The sequence below is a fragment of the Ranitomeya variabilis genome, chromosome 1, assembly GCF_051348905.1.
Source record: "Ranitomeya variabilis isolate aRanVar5 chromosome 1, aRanVar5.hap1, whole genome shotgun sequence".
In the NCBI taxonomy this organism is placed as follows: Eukaryota; Metazoa; Chordata; class Amphibia; order Anura; family Dendrobatidae; genus Ranitomeya; species Ranitomeya variabilis.
In genome coordinates, this window is record NC_135232.1 from 887,406,020 (window position 1) to 887,422,297 (window position 16,278).

The 16,278-nt window shown below is 47.0% G+C and overlaps 1 protein-coding gene across 3 annotated transcripts in view; it reads left to right on the plus strand.

The window, feature by feature from the left end:
• AIMP1 (aminoacyl tRNA synthetase complex interacting multifunctional protein 1) overlaps positions 1 to 16,278 on the plus strand; it is a 123,882-nt gene that overhangs the window by 54,682 nt on the left and 52,922 nt on the right. For all 3 annotated transcript variants that reach the window (XM_077278392.1, XM_077278384.1, XM_077278399.1), the window contains one exon: positions 11,894 to 12,043. In XM_077278392.1, the coding sequence (XP_077134507.1) occupies positions 11,894 to 12,043 (150 nt within the window). The remainder of the gene's footprint in view (positions 1 to 11,893; positions 12,044 to 16,278) is intronic.

Genomic DNA, 16,278 nt, shown 5'->3' on the forward strand with positions numbered 1-16,278 from the left:
TGCGCGACGTCGCGCCGCAGCTGCGCGATGTCGCGCCGCAGCTGCGCATGCGCGGGAAAAAGAAAGGAAAAAATAAAAATGGCGCCATCCACCGCTGTTTAATGAAGGCACACCTGGGGGCAGACGCTTCCAATGGAGACCGGCCAGCGCTTACCAGCCATGAGCGACGCAGAACAGGCATCTCCCCTGTCCAGGGCATCTCCACCGCCACAGCAGCAGCAGCAGAAGCGACGACCCCAGAAGGGACACCAGGACAATACCGACAAAGGGCGTTCTGGATCGCTGCACAGCAAGGAGTCCAGTATAACGTCCGGCTCTAGGGATAAACCGATAACAGACATGGATCGTCCCCAACCGGTATTTATGGGTCCATAAGGTGGTAAGTGATCTACGTGAAAGTTAGTGATAGTGAGGGACTATCTTTGTGTTTTCTTACTATAGGGGAAGAAAAGCACAGGCAAATCTAAACATAAGATATGTGCCCTGTGTAGAGAGGATCTTCCATCTTCGTGGGAAAAGAGACTTTGCAGTGTTTGTATCCAACAGACAGTGTCAGAGGGCCTCCCCGGGTTCGCAGCGGACCTTAAAAACCTGATCAAAGTCCAGGTAGAAGAGACCTTTAAATCTCTTAAAGGGGGGAAAAAGCGGAGGAAGACCAAGCACAGATCTCCGTCTCCTGAGTCCGGTGATTCAGGGGAAGATATGGATTCAGACACCTCTACTTCTTCCTCCTCCTCGTCTTCATCATCTTCCTCGGGAGGTCGTAGTTGCTTTCCTTTAGAAGAAACGGACAGTCTGGTTAAGGCTGTCAGGAGCACTATGGGGTTGACAGACCCTCACCCCAAAAGATCAGTTCAGGACATAATGTTATGGGGGCTCGACCAAAAAAAGAGAATGGCCTTTCCCCTTAATGAAAAAATCCAGGCTTTAATTAAGAAAGAATGGAAAAAACCTATAAGAAAGACACTACTTACGCCAAAAAGGAAATATCCATTCGATGACCAATCTTGCTCCTTCTGGGATAAGGCGCCTAAGTTAGATGTTGCCATCGCTAAGGTATCCAAAAAATATGCCCTTCCATTTGAGGACATGGGGGTCTTAAAAGACCCGATGGACAAGAAGGCCGATGCCTTCCTCAAAGGGTCATGGGAGGCAGCTGGTGGAGGCCTTAAACCAGCAGTCGCGGCCGCATGTACATCCCGCTCCCTAATGATATGGTTAGACCAATTAGAAAGCCAGCTCAAAAATAAATCATCTCGCGACTCAATCTTAAATACTTTACCAGTTATGCGTGGGGCTGCTGCCTTCTTAGCAGATGCTTCAGCCGATTCAATCAAATTATCCGCTAGGGTGGCGGTTTTTTCCAATGCTGCTAGACGATACCTTTGGCTTAAATGTTGGCCGGGAGATCTCCAGACGAAGTCTAAATTGTGTACCATCCCCTGTGAAGGAGAATTCCTATTCAGGCCCACTCTAGATGATATCTTAGAGAAAGCGGGTGATAAAAAGAAATCATTTCCCTCCCTTGGTTTCCCTTCGTACAAGAGGCCCTTTCGGAGCAAGAGGTTCTTTCGAAGGAAACCGGGGAAAAATCAAGATAAGTGGGAAGACAAGCGAAACAAAAACAAGGGTTTCATGTTCAATAGAAACCCTAACGACAACAAAAAACCTGCCCAATGAATGCTTGCCCCAGGTGGGGGGAAGGTTGTCCCTTTTCCGCTCAGCCTGGGAGAAAATTACCAGCAGTCCTTGGGTTTTGAATATAATAAAATCAGGACTGAAGCTGAAATTCCAAAAAACCCCTCTCCCCTTCTTTATGACGACATCGCTAAGGTCTTCGGAGGAAGAACAGCTAGCATTGGAAAAAGAAGTCATGGGACTAGTAAGCAAAGGGGTTCTCATGGAAGTTCCCCTACAAGAAAAAGGGCAAGGATATTACTCTCCTCTGTTCCTAAGGAAGAAACCGGACGGTTCTTTCAGGACAATTATAAATCTGAGGAGTCTAAACAAATTCCTGGAAATTCAGTCATTCAAAATGGAAACAATAAAAACCTCGATAAAAATGTTTTTCCTATCGCCACGACAGCACCCCTACGAGAGAGGGGATCCGCCCACCATCTGGACAGGAACCTACAGGATTTAAAGGGGCGGTCCCCCTCACCACTCCAGTTTTGGGTTCCTGTCCAGATGGCAGGAGCCTGCAGGAATTCTCTTACCCAGGTCCACCAGGCCTCTGCGCGGTATCCATGAGAACGGCAGAATCGGGGACTCTGGAAGCAGCGTCGGGGGTGTTCTTTTTCAGACCCCTCCTCGTCTGACCGTATGGTACGTGATCCCAGGGGTCGGGCAGGGCCGCCCTGGGTCGCGTGAATGCCGCGAGGCTGTCTGTAAGCGCGCGGCGCCGGCTCAGCGTGCTTCATACAGATGACCCGGAAGTGGAAGGTAGGACTTCCAGGGTATGCTGGGGGAGGAGGCGCGGCTGCCGGTATTAAGCAGCGGAGGCTGCAGGACAGTGTGCGGCAGAGATGTCTTCGATTGTGGACACAGAGCACCTTCAGGTGGAGGTGCCTGACCAGCGCAAAAAGAGTGACAGCAGCCGCTCCAGAAGCAGCAGCAGCGTGGTACGGGGGCAGGAGCATGCAGGTGCCTCAACGTCACGTATGGATTCTCCTCCTCAGAGACCGGTACTGTCCAGTTCAGCCTTGGTGAGTGTTTTCAAAAGAAACCAAGTAGCTGATATGGCCTGTTTGTTCTTGTGCTTTGTTTTAGGCCAAGAAATCAGCTAAGGGTACCGTCACACAGTGCCATTTTGATCGCTACGACGGCACGATCCGTGACGTCGCAGCGATCGTATGATTATCGCTCCATCGTCGTAGACTGCGGTCACACGTTGCAATCACGGCGCTGGAGCGATGCCGAAGTCCCCGGGTAACCAGGGTAAACATCGGGTTACTAAGCGCAGGGCCGCGCTTAGTAACCCGATGTTTACCCTGGTTACCAGCGTAAACGTAAAAAAAACAAACAGTACATACTTACATTCCGGTGTCTGTCCTCCGGCGTCTCAGCTTCTCTGCACTGTGTAAGCACAGCGGCCGGAAAGCACAGCGGTGACGTCTGACGTCAGACGTCACCGCTGTGCTCGCTTTCTGGCTGGCCGGCGCTCACAGTGCAGAGAAGCTGAGACGCCGGAGGACAGACACCGGAATGTGAGTATGTACTGTTTGTTTTTTTTTACTTTTACGCTGGTAACCACGGTAAACATCGGGTTACACATCGCTGGATCGCTGTCACACACAACGATCCAGCGATGTCAGCGGGAGATCCAGCGACGAAAGAAAGTTCCATACGATCTGCTACGACGTACGATTCTCAGCAGGGTCCCTGATCGCTGCTGCGTGTCAGACACAGCGATATCGTATGGATATCGCTGGAACGTCACGGATCGTACGGTCGTAGCGATCAAAGTGTGACTGTGTGACAGTACCCTAAATCCAAGCACAAGCAATGTGCTTTATGTACAGTTCCCTTGCCGGATAGTTATCAGAAAAGGCTCTGCCAAACTTGTATTTGTCAGACCTTAGAAGAAGAGGCTCCCCTTCGTGCATCAGACCTCAGGGCAGTCATAAGGGAGGAAATTAGTAGTTCCCTTAAAGGCAGTCGGCATGAGAGATCCAGGGAAGTATCACCAGGATCGAGCCCGTCTGTGCAAGAAGGTGAATGTTCGCGTTCCTCGTCACCATCCTCTTCGGATGAAGAGGGGAGACCTTGTTTTTCAGTGGATGGAATGGACGCGCTTGTTAAAGCAGTTCGCACAACCATGGGGGTTGTGGAGAACAAGGAGCCAAGGTCAACCCAGGATATAATGTTTGCAGGGTTGTGCCAAAGGAACCGTAGATCGTTTCCAGTAGTGGATACGGTGAAAGAACTTATTAAGCGAGAATGGGATAAGCAGGATAAGGGTTTCCTGCCATCGTCAGCAAAGAGAAGGTACCCTTTTGATGATAAAGTCCTGGCGGAATGGGTTAAAATTCCTAAAGTGGATGCGGCTGTGGCTTCCACATCTAAGTCGACCACCTTACCGCTGGAGGATGTAGGCCTTCTAAAAGATCCTGCAGATAGAAAAGCAGACATGTTCCTTAAAGTTTGGGAAGCATCGTCAGGGGCTTTCAAACCGGCAATTGCGGGCACTTGCACTGCCAGTTCGGTTATGGTCTGGGTAGCCCAGCTGGAAGAGCAGCTAAAAACTAAAGTGCCTCGTGACAAATTGCTGGATTCACTATCCCAGATTCGGGAAGGTGTGGCGTGTTTGGCGGATGCCTCGGTGGACTCCCTAAAACTTGCAGCCAGATCAGCAGGACTCTCAAATGCTGCCCGGCGAGCCTTATGGCTTAAGACCTGGAAGGGGGACGCGCAGGCTAGAGCTAAACTGTGTACTATTCCGTGTAGGGGTGAGTACTTATTTGGGCCGGTGCTGGATGACATCCTGGCTAAGGCTGAGGATAGGAAGAAAGGTTTTCCTAAAGTGTTTAATACTACCTTTAGGAATACCTTCAAGAGACGTTTCCCATACCGGAGACCTTACTCAACCCGAAATTGGGAGCCGACGGAGCCGAAGAAGAGAAGTTCAGACTTTAACACCTCATCATCTTCTTCAAGACGTAGGCGAAATTACCGTTAGATCGGATCTTCCAGTAGGGGGCAGATTAAGACATTTTTAAACTCAGTGGGTCAGAATAACTTCCAGTAATTGGATCCTGGGTATTGTTAGGTCGGGATTAAAATTAGAGTTCCGGGAAAGACCTTCCGATTATTATATATTGACTGCCCCTGGTTCCTTAAACCAACAGAAGGCCCTGGAAAAAGAGATTCAGATGTTGAGACAGAAGGAAGTTATTGTAGAGGTTCCAAAAGATCAGGAGGGAGAAGGGTTCTATTCCCCTTTATTTTTAATATCCAAACCTGATGGTTCCTTTCGAACCATCATAAATTTACGTAAATTGAACAAATTTCTACAATACCATGCCTTTAAGATGGAATCAATTAAATCGGCGACTAAACTTCTTTTTCCCAGGTGTTATATGACAGTCCTGGATTTAAAAGATGCATACTACCATCTGCCCATTCACAAAGATCACCAACGGTTCCTCAGAATGGCGGTGCGCTTAAACGATCAGGTCAGGCACTTTCAGATTACGGCAATGCCATTTGGATTATCTATGGCACCGAGGGTGTTTACTAAGGTCATTGCGGAAGTAATGGCCTATGTTAGAGAACAGGATACATTAGTTATACCCTACTTGGATGACTTCCTGGTAGTGGGTAGTTCATTTGTCTAGTGTGAAGATCGCCTAAACTGTATAATATCTTCTCTACAGGACCTAGGTTGGTTGGTCAACCTAGAGAACTCAAAACTAAAGCCATCAACAATTCAGACCTTCCTGGGTATTCTGCTAAATTCAGAGAATCAGCTGTGTTTTCTTCCAGAAGGAAAGAAGCAGAAAGTTATACACAAAGTCAGAATTGTGATAAAAAGACCAAATCTGACCTTGAGAGACACAATGTCCCTGTTGGGATCGTTAACAGCATGCATACCGGCTGTTCAGTGGGCTCAATTCCACACTCGGGTATTGCAAGCCCAAGTCCTGGATACAGAGAGGAGTCTTCAAGGTCACCTAAGCGGAAGACTCAGGCTATCTACCACCACTCTGAACAGTCTAAAATGGTGGCTAAATGTGGAACATTTGGCAAAAGGGGTACATTGGGAAATAGTACCAGACAACACGGTCACAACCGATGCCAGTCCAATAGGATGGGGAGCTCACATAGGAGATGTTTGGACTCAAGGGCAATGGTCTCTCTTAGAGGCCCAGGAGTCCTCAAATTGGAAGGAGCTTACGGCAGTAAAAAATACCCTGCTCAGATGGTTACCGTTCCTGCGGGACTCGCATGTAAGAGTCCAGTCAGACAATACAACAGTAGTAGCATACCTCAACCATCAGGGAGGAACGAGGTCAAAGTCTCTGATGATCACCACCGCAGACATATTCAACATAGCCGAAGCTCATTTTCGCTCTCTTTCAGCGGTTCACATACGAGGAGAACACAACACAGAGGCAGATTACCTCAGCCGTCATTCTCTACGTCAGGGAGAGTGGGTTCTAAATCGGCTAGTTTTCAAACAGATAGTGGGTCTGTGGGGATTACCAGTTATAGACCTGTTTGCTACGAGGGAAAACAGACAGACCAGGAAGTTTGCATCCCTTCGGGTAGCGGACAAACCTTCCGTAGTGGACTCCCTTCAGATTCATTGGGGTTTCCCTCCAGCCTATGCATTTCCCCCACTATGTCTGATCCCTCTAGTTCTCAGGAAGATCAGGAAGGAGGGGGCGAGAGTAATCCTAATTGCCCCCTTCTGGCCCAGGAGGGCATGGTTCTCCTTACTCAGGGCAATGTCAGTGACCGATCCCTGGGTGTTGCCTGTGAGTCCGGAACTTCTTTCTCAGGGTCCATTCCGTTATCCCAATGTGGAATCTCTGCATCTCACGGCATGGAATTTGAGAGGGAATTATTGAAAAGGAGGGGATTTTCTGACGCTTTAATATCTACCCTTTTAAGTAGCCGGAAAGAAGTTACCACTAAAATTTATTGTAAGATCTGGAAAAAGTTCCTTGCCTTTTATCAACAGCCTCTTACGGACAAGATTCCAATTCCGGCTATTCTGGAGTTCTTACAGAGGGGCCGAGAATTGGGATTGGCAGTAAATACCCTTAGAGTTCACGTTTCAGCCCTGGGGGCATTATATAACAGCAATGTGGCGGGAAATAGATGGGTTTCTAGATTTATCAAAGCTACTGAACGTAGTAACCCCGTTCATATTGTTAGATTGCCGCCATGGGACCTAAATTTGGTTTTAGATGCTTTAACAGAACCTCCCTTTGAGCCGTTACATTCTGTTTCCATAAAAAATTTAACTCTAAAAATGGCTCTACTGGTGGCTTTGACTTCTGCCAGAAGAGTAAGTGATATGCAAGCATTGTCGGTAGACCCTCCTTATTTAGTGGTCTTTCAGGATAGGATAGTTTTAAAACCGGATCCAGCATATCTGCCAAAGGTAGCTTCTAAGTTTCACAGAAGTCAGGAAATATACTTACCATCGTTTTGTGATAATCCAGTTTCAGCAGAAGAGCAGAAATGTCATACGCTAGATGTTAGAAGAACAGTATTAGAATACTTGCGCAAAACGGAGCCTTGGAGGCAGAGTAGGGCTCTGTTTGTTTCCTTTCAGAACCCAAGGAAGGGGGCGAGTGTTACAAAAGGTTCTATTGCCAGATGGATCAGAGATACAATATGTCTTGCCTATACTGCCAAGGGTCAAAATCCTCCAGACGGCATCAAGGCCCACTCCACTCGAGCCATGGCCTCCTCCTGGGCGGAGAAAACAGACGTCTCCATAGACATGATATGTAAGGCGGCAACGTGGTCATCTCCTTCCACCTTTTATAATCATTACCGTCTTGATCTATCATGTAAGGCCAATTTAGACTTTGGCCGTTCAGTACTTAGTGCTGTAATCCCTCCCAGGTGATTGATCTTTGAAAATCTCTCGTAGGGGTGCGGTCGTGGCGATAGGAAAACCCGTCTTTACTTACCGGTAATAGGATTTTACAGAGTCCACGACAGCACCCGCACATTCCCCCCCGTAGTCAATCACTGGTTTCTGCACCCTTTTGGAAAGTGTGCTTTATAATTATCACTCTTTAGAAGGTGATGGTATTTAGAAATGTTTAAGTATATATGATTGTGTACTAACTCAATGGCGGTGTCCCTTATACTCTGAAACACAAACTGGAGTGGTGAGGGGGACCACCCCTTTAAATCCTGTAGGTTCCTGTCCAGATGGTGGGCGGATCCTCTCTCCCGTAGGGGTGCTGTCGTGGACTCTGTAAAATCCTATTACCGGTAAGTAAAGACCGGTGTTTCCACTGTGTTTCATGGTAGTCCTGGATCTGAAGGGCGCCTACTATCACGTCCCTATCCACAAAGATCACCAAAAATTCCTCAGAATAGCAGTCTACATCAGGGGGGTGATATACCATTTTCAATTCTTAGCCCTCCCCTTCGGGCTGGCTATAGCCCCACGGGTCTTCACAAAATTAGTTGCAGAGGTAATGGCTCACCTGAGGGAGCAAGATACCCTGATAGTGCCATACCTCGACGACTTTTTGATCATCGGTTCCTCTCCACAACACTGCGAGGAACAGCTGAAGACAATCGGACATTCACTGGAAAAACTGGGCTGGTTAGTGAACTTAAAAAAATCCAGGTTGTTACCGTGCCAAATCCAGGAGTACCTGGGCCTTACTCTGGCCTCTATAAAACAAGAATGCCGTCTTCCAGAGGAAAATATTCAAAACATAATAAGACTAGTATCCAGAAGGCGAGACACCCCCTCCATAACCCTCCGCCAAGCAATGTCCCTCTTGGGATCCATGACGGCCTGCATCCCTGCAGTCCAATGGGCTCAGTTACACTCAAGAGAGCTTCAATGGCAAATCTTGTCAGAAGAAGTCTCTCTAAAAGGGAATTTAGAAAGTCGGCTCAATTTATCTCCAAACACAATTCAATCACTAAGTTGGTGGACATCGCAAGACAATCATTCTCAAGGAATCCCGTGGTTAACTCCAGTCTCACAGATAGTAACAACAGATGCGAGTCCCAGCGGGTGGGGGGCACACCTGAACGACCTGTTAGCTCAGGGGGCTTGGCCACCATATCTGAAAAAAGTGTCCTCCAATATGAAGGAACTACTGGCAGTGAAGTTTGCACTATTAGAGTTCCTGGGTCCCCTTCGGTCTCACCATGTCAGAATTATGTCAGACAACAAAGTGGTGATAGCGTATCTAAATCACCAGGGGGGTACCCGTTCTCGGAGTCTGATGGAGATAACCAAATCAATCTTCCACATAGCCGAAACCAACCTTCAATCCCTATCAGGCCTTCATATAAAGGGGGTGGACAACTACAGGGCAGATTACCTAAGTCGTTCTCGCATTAAACAGGGGGAATGGGAGCTAAATCAATCAGTGTTCACTCAGATCTCAGTAAAATGGGGCACACCAAACATAGACCTTTTCGCAAACCATCTAAACAAAAAAGTGGACACCTTTTGCTTAATAACGCCGTTGGGGAGCCCTGTTTCTCTAGATGCGTTCCTGATTTCCTGGAACCATCAACTAGCATATGCCTTTCCCCCTATTGCGCTGATTCCGGCAGTGCTGAGGAAGATTCGGGAGGACGGGGCTCACATAATCTTAATAGCCCCGTTCTAGCCGAAGAGGCCTTGGTTTTCCTGGATGATGAGGATGTCCATCTCCGATCCATGGGTACTACCGGATCTCCCAAACCTCCTCTCCTAGGGCCCAGTTCATCATCCACAGGTGGCAAGTTTGCACTTGACAGCCTGGCATTTGAAAGGGAGTTACTAGAAAACGGGGTTTTCTCCGGGGCTGGTATCTACACTGCTACAAAGTAGAAAACCCGTTACAACCAAACAATATAGGAAAGTATGGAAAAAATTCCTTTCATCTTCAGGTGCCAAAATAGGGGAGGGCGTCCCTCTTAAAGCCATACTTGAGTTTCTGCAGAATGGGTTAGAGATGGGTCTGGCCACAAGCACCCTAAAAGTCCATGTAGCGGCTTTAGGAGCTTTATTAAACTATGATTTGGCAGGGAATCGATGGATTTCTAGATTCATCAAAGCAGCCTGTAGATCAAGGCCTCTACCTGTGAAAATTACCCCTCAGTGGGATTTAAATTTAGTCCTTAGAGCATTATCTAAACCTCCCTTTGAACCCTTAGCGGATGCTCCAATTAAAATCTTATCCCTTAAAACTTCCTTGCTCGTGGCTCTCACTTCTGCACGTAGGGTCAGTGACATCCAGGCCCTATCCGCTAACCCCCCTTTCACGCAATTCCTCGATGATAGGGTCGTCCTAAAAACTGACCCGGCATATCTCCCAAAAATGTCATCCCGTTTCCATAGGATGCAAAAAATATCTCTTCCCTCCTTCTGTCCTAATCCCAAAAACAAAGAGGAAGAGTTATTACATTCATTGGATGTGAAGAGATGCCTGATGCATTACATAGAAGCCACTAGGGAGAGTAGGGAGGATACCTCTCTCTTTGTGTGTTTCCAGGGCCCCCGGAAGGGGAAGAAAGCATCTAAGGGCACCCTGGCAAGATGGATCACAGAGGCCATCAGCCTGTCATACTCATCGAGTGGCGTACCCGTCCCGGGAAATATCAAGGCGCACTCAACGAGAGCAGTAGCAACCTCTTGGGCGGAGAAGGCCGGAGCTTCGATTGAGCAGATATGTAAAGCTGCTACCTGGTCTTCACCGTCCACTTTCTATAGGCACTATAGATTGGACCTTATCTCCTCTTCGGATCTTACCTTTGGTAAAAGGGTTCTGGAAGCGGTGGTCCCTCCCTGATGTACAAATCTCTGCAATTCTCTCCGTGGTGCCGTCATGGGCGTCAGAGAAAAATATAGTTCTTACCGATAACGGTATTTCTCTGAGCCCATGACGGCACCCGTACATTCCCTCCCTTCACTTTTTGGTGTGCACAGTAATATAGTGCCTTATGCTAATAGTATAAATAGTCACGCGGTATCTCATTTAAGTAATGTTAAAAATAAGTCTCTATTCATAGTCTCCCATCGTTCTCTAGTAAACAACTGATGCAGGAGAGAGGTACCGCCTTTTTATCTGTAGGTTTCCTGTCCTTGGTGGGCGGATCCCCTCTCTCCGTGGTGCCGTCATGGGCTCAGAGAAATACTGTTATCGGTAAGAACTATATTTTTCTGCATCATGTGCACAGCTTTTTTTTCACATTGATTTACATTGTACTGTAAATCACAGTGCAGATCTGCAGCGTTTCTGCAGCAGAAAAAACCGCTGCAGATCTGCACTAAATCTGCATCGTGTGCACAGGCCCTTATAGGACATTTCATAACTTTCTCAGATTCTTATGAAAACATTTACATGACATATACTGCACTATACTAATGTACCCAATGTATTATATATTTTAGAAGTCGGAGTCGGTCCATTTTATACCTACTTTGACTCCACCAAAATGGACACCGACTCCACAGCCCTGGCGGTAATACTGCTGTAGATATCAGTGCAGATATGCTGTACGCTTCATCCTCGGTATTGGGTAGGGTAATATAAAATGACAGGCTGTGGATTTCAGATCTGCAGTGTTGGTGAATTAGGTACATGCACACGTGAATTTGATGCAGATTTTTTGCTACTTATCTATGGTGTTTCCGCATCACAATCCAAGCTTGCCACATATGGATTTGGTTGAGAATTTCACCCTATACATTGTTAGAATCAAGATTGCAGTGAATTCACAAAGATTTGACATGCTGTGGATTTTAACATCTGCAATGTAGGTGAAATTTCTAGACTCTCATTAACTTAGGTGGCCCTGTATTACGCTTTGGTATTTCTGCACACAAATGTACACATAAAATCTGCACCAAATACGCACCGTGTGCATTTACCGTTCTGCTCCAGATGGTCCTCAGCAGTATGAGAATGAAAATCCAGTTTTTACAGTTGGAATGGATAGATATAGCTGTCCCTTGTGACTGATTGTATGTGGTCTCCATCATGTATCTGTATGTATGGAGGCAGAAAGAGCTTTAAGACCAAGCCTGGGTAAACATTAGTGATTTGTGTGGTCTGCAGCAATATACTGAATATTCTCTCACTAAGCACTAGGATCTGCTGTGGTTGGTAAAGCAATTCATCATTCAGCACACTGGAGTATGTGGAGGAGTCTGCTCATTTTCACCTGTCTTATTTTTGTGGTATTTTAGTAAAACAGGTGGGTGCTCCTGCTACGGCACCTGCTGTCTCCAGCCCAGCTACCTCACCACCCGCTGCACAACCTGCACCTGTGAAGACCTCGCCTCCAGCACCGAAAGCAGGAGAAGAGAAGAAAAAGAAAGAGAAGCCCGATAAAAAAGGTATAACAAAACAGTATAAGGGAAAAGTGGAGGAGTTTCCCGTAGCCTCCAGTCAGATTTTACTACTTATGCTTCAGCGTCGGCAACCAGATTGGTCACATGTAGGGATGAGTGGACCTGTGGAAGTTTGATTTCATCTCGTTCAATCCAACTTTAGTTCAAAGTTCGGTTTGGGTGCTAGAACCGTACCTGAACTTGAACCTAAACACGAACCCCATAGAAATCAATGGGGACCCGAACTTTGGAGCTGGAAAAAATCTCTCCTCTCCGAGCTGTAAAATGGACTTTCAGAAGAAGTCCTTGTTTGGAGTTCATCACCGGATAGCTACAGCCTCATTCTTGTAGTATCCAAATAAGAACTATGTGACTATGATATGGTATTGGGAGCGTTGTACGTCCGTTACGGCATATCATTTACACATGCATCCTATATTTCTATATGTAGAAATTAGTATGGAGGACTTCTGACATTCTGGTATTTTAGACATTTATTTGGGGGGTATGGCAATTTTCGTAACTAGTCTTGGACTGTGTCTGAATAAGGTCATGGAGGAGATGCAGCTATTGCCAAATCTGTGTAAATGAAGAAGAATGTAATTGCAATCTGCTTCATCTAAGGTAAAATCTCCAAAGAAAAAAAAAAAGATTTTGATTAATGACCGTTTCCTTTTGTTTTTATCTGGATGGAGATTACTCTGTGGAATTTGCTTCCAGAGGAAGTATTGCTTTTCACATAGAAATCATATTTCTGATCCAGTGTGACAAGGTGACCTGAGGGCAGAGGTTCTTGTGTAACCCTAGCTTCTACAAACCCTTTCCTACGCTTTCTCCTAATTGGCTATCCAAATTTTGGTCACCAGACAAGTTTTTATTGATATATTTCCTATGCAATCCATGTGTAATTTAATCTTCATTATAGGGCAAGCTGTTTTAAAGCACCAATCCAGCGTTGTTGTTTTTTAATTGCAGCACTGGAGTGGTGCAGCCAATCTGTTATCAGCGCTGCTCCAGGTCAATTTTCTGCAGGTTGTGACCTGCCGGATCGCTCCAGTGTTTGATGGATGAATCAGAGGTCACTTCTCAATGTAAGTCTATGAGAGTAAGATCAAGGCCTGAACAAGGCTCTCATAGACTTACATTGAGAGCTTGTGACCGTTACCTCTGACTAAGGGCTCATTTCCACTTGCGAGAAACACGTCCGTGTCTCACATGTGGAAACCAAGCTCTGGCGCCGGCACTTTGGAGCGGAGCGTGCAGCTCCATGTGTTCCTATGTGGCCGCACGCTCCGCTCTGGAGTGCCGGCGCCACAGCTTGGTTTTCACATGTGAGACACAGACGTGTTTCTCGCAAGTGGAAATGAGCCCTTACAGTCAGTCAGAAGTTACAGTCACAAGATGACGGTGCAGGACCAGAGCAGCACTGGGAAGAGCAGAAAACAGCCGCTGATAAGTATAATTCTAGGGGCAGGAAACTTAGAGGAATTGCACCACTCCAGCGCTGAAATAAAAAAAAAAAAAAAATGCTGGATTCGTGCTTTAAAGCAGATTAAGAAACATATTTCTTGCTTGGTCATTAATGTTTCAAAATTGATAAATCAGCTTTGATCAGATATGAAGCTGTCTGTACACGAGATAGCTGTAAGGCTACTTTCACACATCAGGTTTTTTGCATCAGGCACAAGCTGGCGAATGTTGGAAAAAACAGATCCGGCGCAGATTGTGAAAAACTGATGCGACGGATCCTTTTTTTCAATGGATCCGACTAGCATATCCAGATAATTTGGATTAAAAAAAAATTGGAGCATGCTCAGTTTAACGGAATCCGGCACCGTAATCCGTCATTTTCCAGATCCGGCACCTTCCGGCTCCCATAGGCTTCCATTCTAGCAAACAGCCGGAAGCGCCGCATTTGGCGCTTTTGGCTTTTTTGCCGGAGACAAAAACGTTGCTATGGACATTTTTTCCAGAAACCGAAAACAACAGATTTGCCGGATCCGGCAAAAACCGGACGAAACACAAGGTCATCCGGCACATTCCGGCACTAATACAAGTCTATGGGAAAAAAACGGATCCCGCGGCAGCATTGGCCGGATCCGTTTTTTTGAAAATTAGCCGGACTGAGCCTGACGGCCAAAACCTGATGTGTGAAATAGGGATTTTTGTGTTACTCACCGTAAAATCCTTTTCTCCGAGACGCTCATTGGGGGACACAGGACTGTGGGTGTATGCTTCTGCCGCCAGGAGGCTGACACTAAGTAAACTTGAAAAAAGTTAGCTCCTCCTCCGTCGTATACACCCTGACACTGGCTACCAGAGAATCCAGTTTGGTGCAAAAGCAGTAGGAGAATAAAACACGAGAAATAATATAACAGCATAATTACAGGAAAAACTCATGTCTAGAAAAGTTCTAACGACTGATAATTTCAGGTAACAAGAAAACAGCCAAAAGACCATCAGGGAGGGAGCTGTGTCCCCGATTGAGCGTCTCGGACAAAAGGATTTTACGGTGAGTAACACAAAAATCCCTATTTCTCCTTCGCCTCATTGGGGAACACAGGACTGTGGGATGTCCTAAAGCAGTCCCTGGGTGGGAAATTAACTCACCAATAATATCCAGATAATGGTTGTCTATAAGTGTGCCACTGCTGCTTGAAGAATCCTTCTACCCAGACCTGCTTCTGCAGAGATCTGGGAGTGGACATTATAATGTTTAGCAAAAGTATGCAGACTAGACCAGGTTGCAGCCTTGCAAACCTGTTCTGCTGAGGCCTGGTGCCGAATCGCCCAGGAAGCCCCCACTGCCCTAGTGGAGTGAGCCTTGATTCCAGCCGGAACCATCATGCCCTTGGCGCGATAGGCCTCCTGAATGGTAGCCCGAATCCACCTGGCCAGGGTGGATTTCGAGGCTGCACATCCCTTCCTGCGACCCTCCGGGAGTACAAACAAGGCATCTGTCTGGCGAAAAGGAGCCGTTCGGGAAATGTATCTTCTCAGTGCTCTCACTAAATCCAACGTATGGAGAGCTTTTTCTACACGGTGTGTAGGTGCCAGACAAAACGAAGGAAGAACTATATCCTCATTAATGTGGAAGGAAGAAACAACCTTCGGCAAAAAAGAAGGTGCTGGTCTGAGCACTACTTTGTCCTGATGAAAACGTAGAAAAGGAGCGCGACAGGAAAGGGCCGCTAGCTCAGAAACCCTCCTTATGGAAGTTATGGCTACTAAAAATACGACTTTCCAAGAAAGTAAGGTTAAGGAAACATCCTGAAGAGGCTCAAAAGGAGCGTCCTGTAATGCCCTTAAGACCAAATTAAGGTCCCAAGCCTCCAAAGGAGTTTTATAAGGAGGAACCTTGTGAGCGACTCCCTGAAAAAATGTCCTGACCTGGCGGTTAGTAGCAATTCTGCGTTGAAAGAGGACCGATAAGGCCGAAATCTGCCTTTTAAGAGTGCTTGGAGCAAGACCAGAGTCCAGGCCTGATTGGAGAAAGGCTAGAATGTTTGGGACAGAGAAACACAAAGGAGGCAGCCCGCGCTCTCTACACCAAGAAAGGAAAACTTTCCAAGTGTGATAATAAATTCTGGACGAAACGGTTTTACGCGCACAGATCATGGTATCAGCTACCTTTTGGGAAAAACCCGCCTGCGTTAAAACCCAAGATTCAACGACCAGGCCGTCAAACATAGGACCTCTGAGTTCTGGGGGAAGATCGGCCCCTGAGATAGAAGATCCGGCCGATTGGGCAGCCGCCAGGGAACCCCTGCGAGATGTTGTACCAGGTCCGCATACCAAGTCAGTCGTGGCCAATCCAGGGTGATCAGAATAGCTGGTGCTCTTTCTGCCTTGATTTTCTTGATTACCCTCGGGAGTAGTGCCAGAGGAGGGAACAGATAAGAGAGAGGAAACTGGTTCCAAGTTAGTACCAGTGCATCCACGGCGATTGCCTGTGGGTCTCGGTACCGGGAGACAAATCTGGGCACCTTGGCATTCCCCCTGGATGCCATCAGATCCACGTCCGGAGTCCCCCATAGATGGCATATCTGCTGAAATACCTCGGGATGGAGAGACCATTCTCAAGGCGCTAGACCCTAGCGGCTCAGGAACTCCGCCGCCCAGTTCTCTTCGCCCGGAATGTGGACTTCTGAAATCAAAGAGTGATTTCTCTCGGCCCAACACAGTATTTGTCTTACCTCCTGCATGGCTGCCCTACTGCTGGTGCCCCCCTGATGATTTAT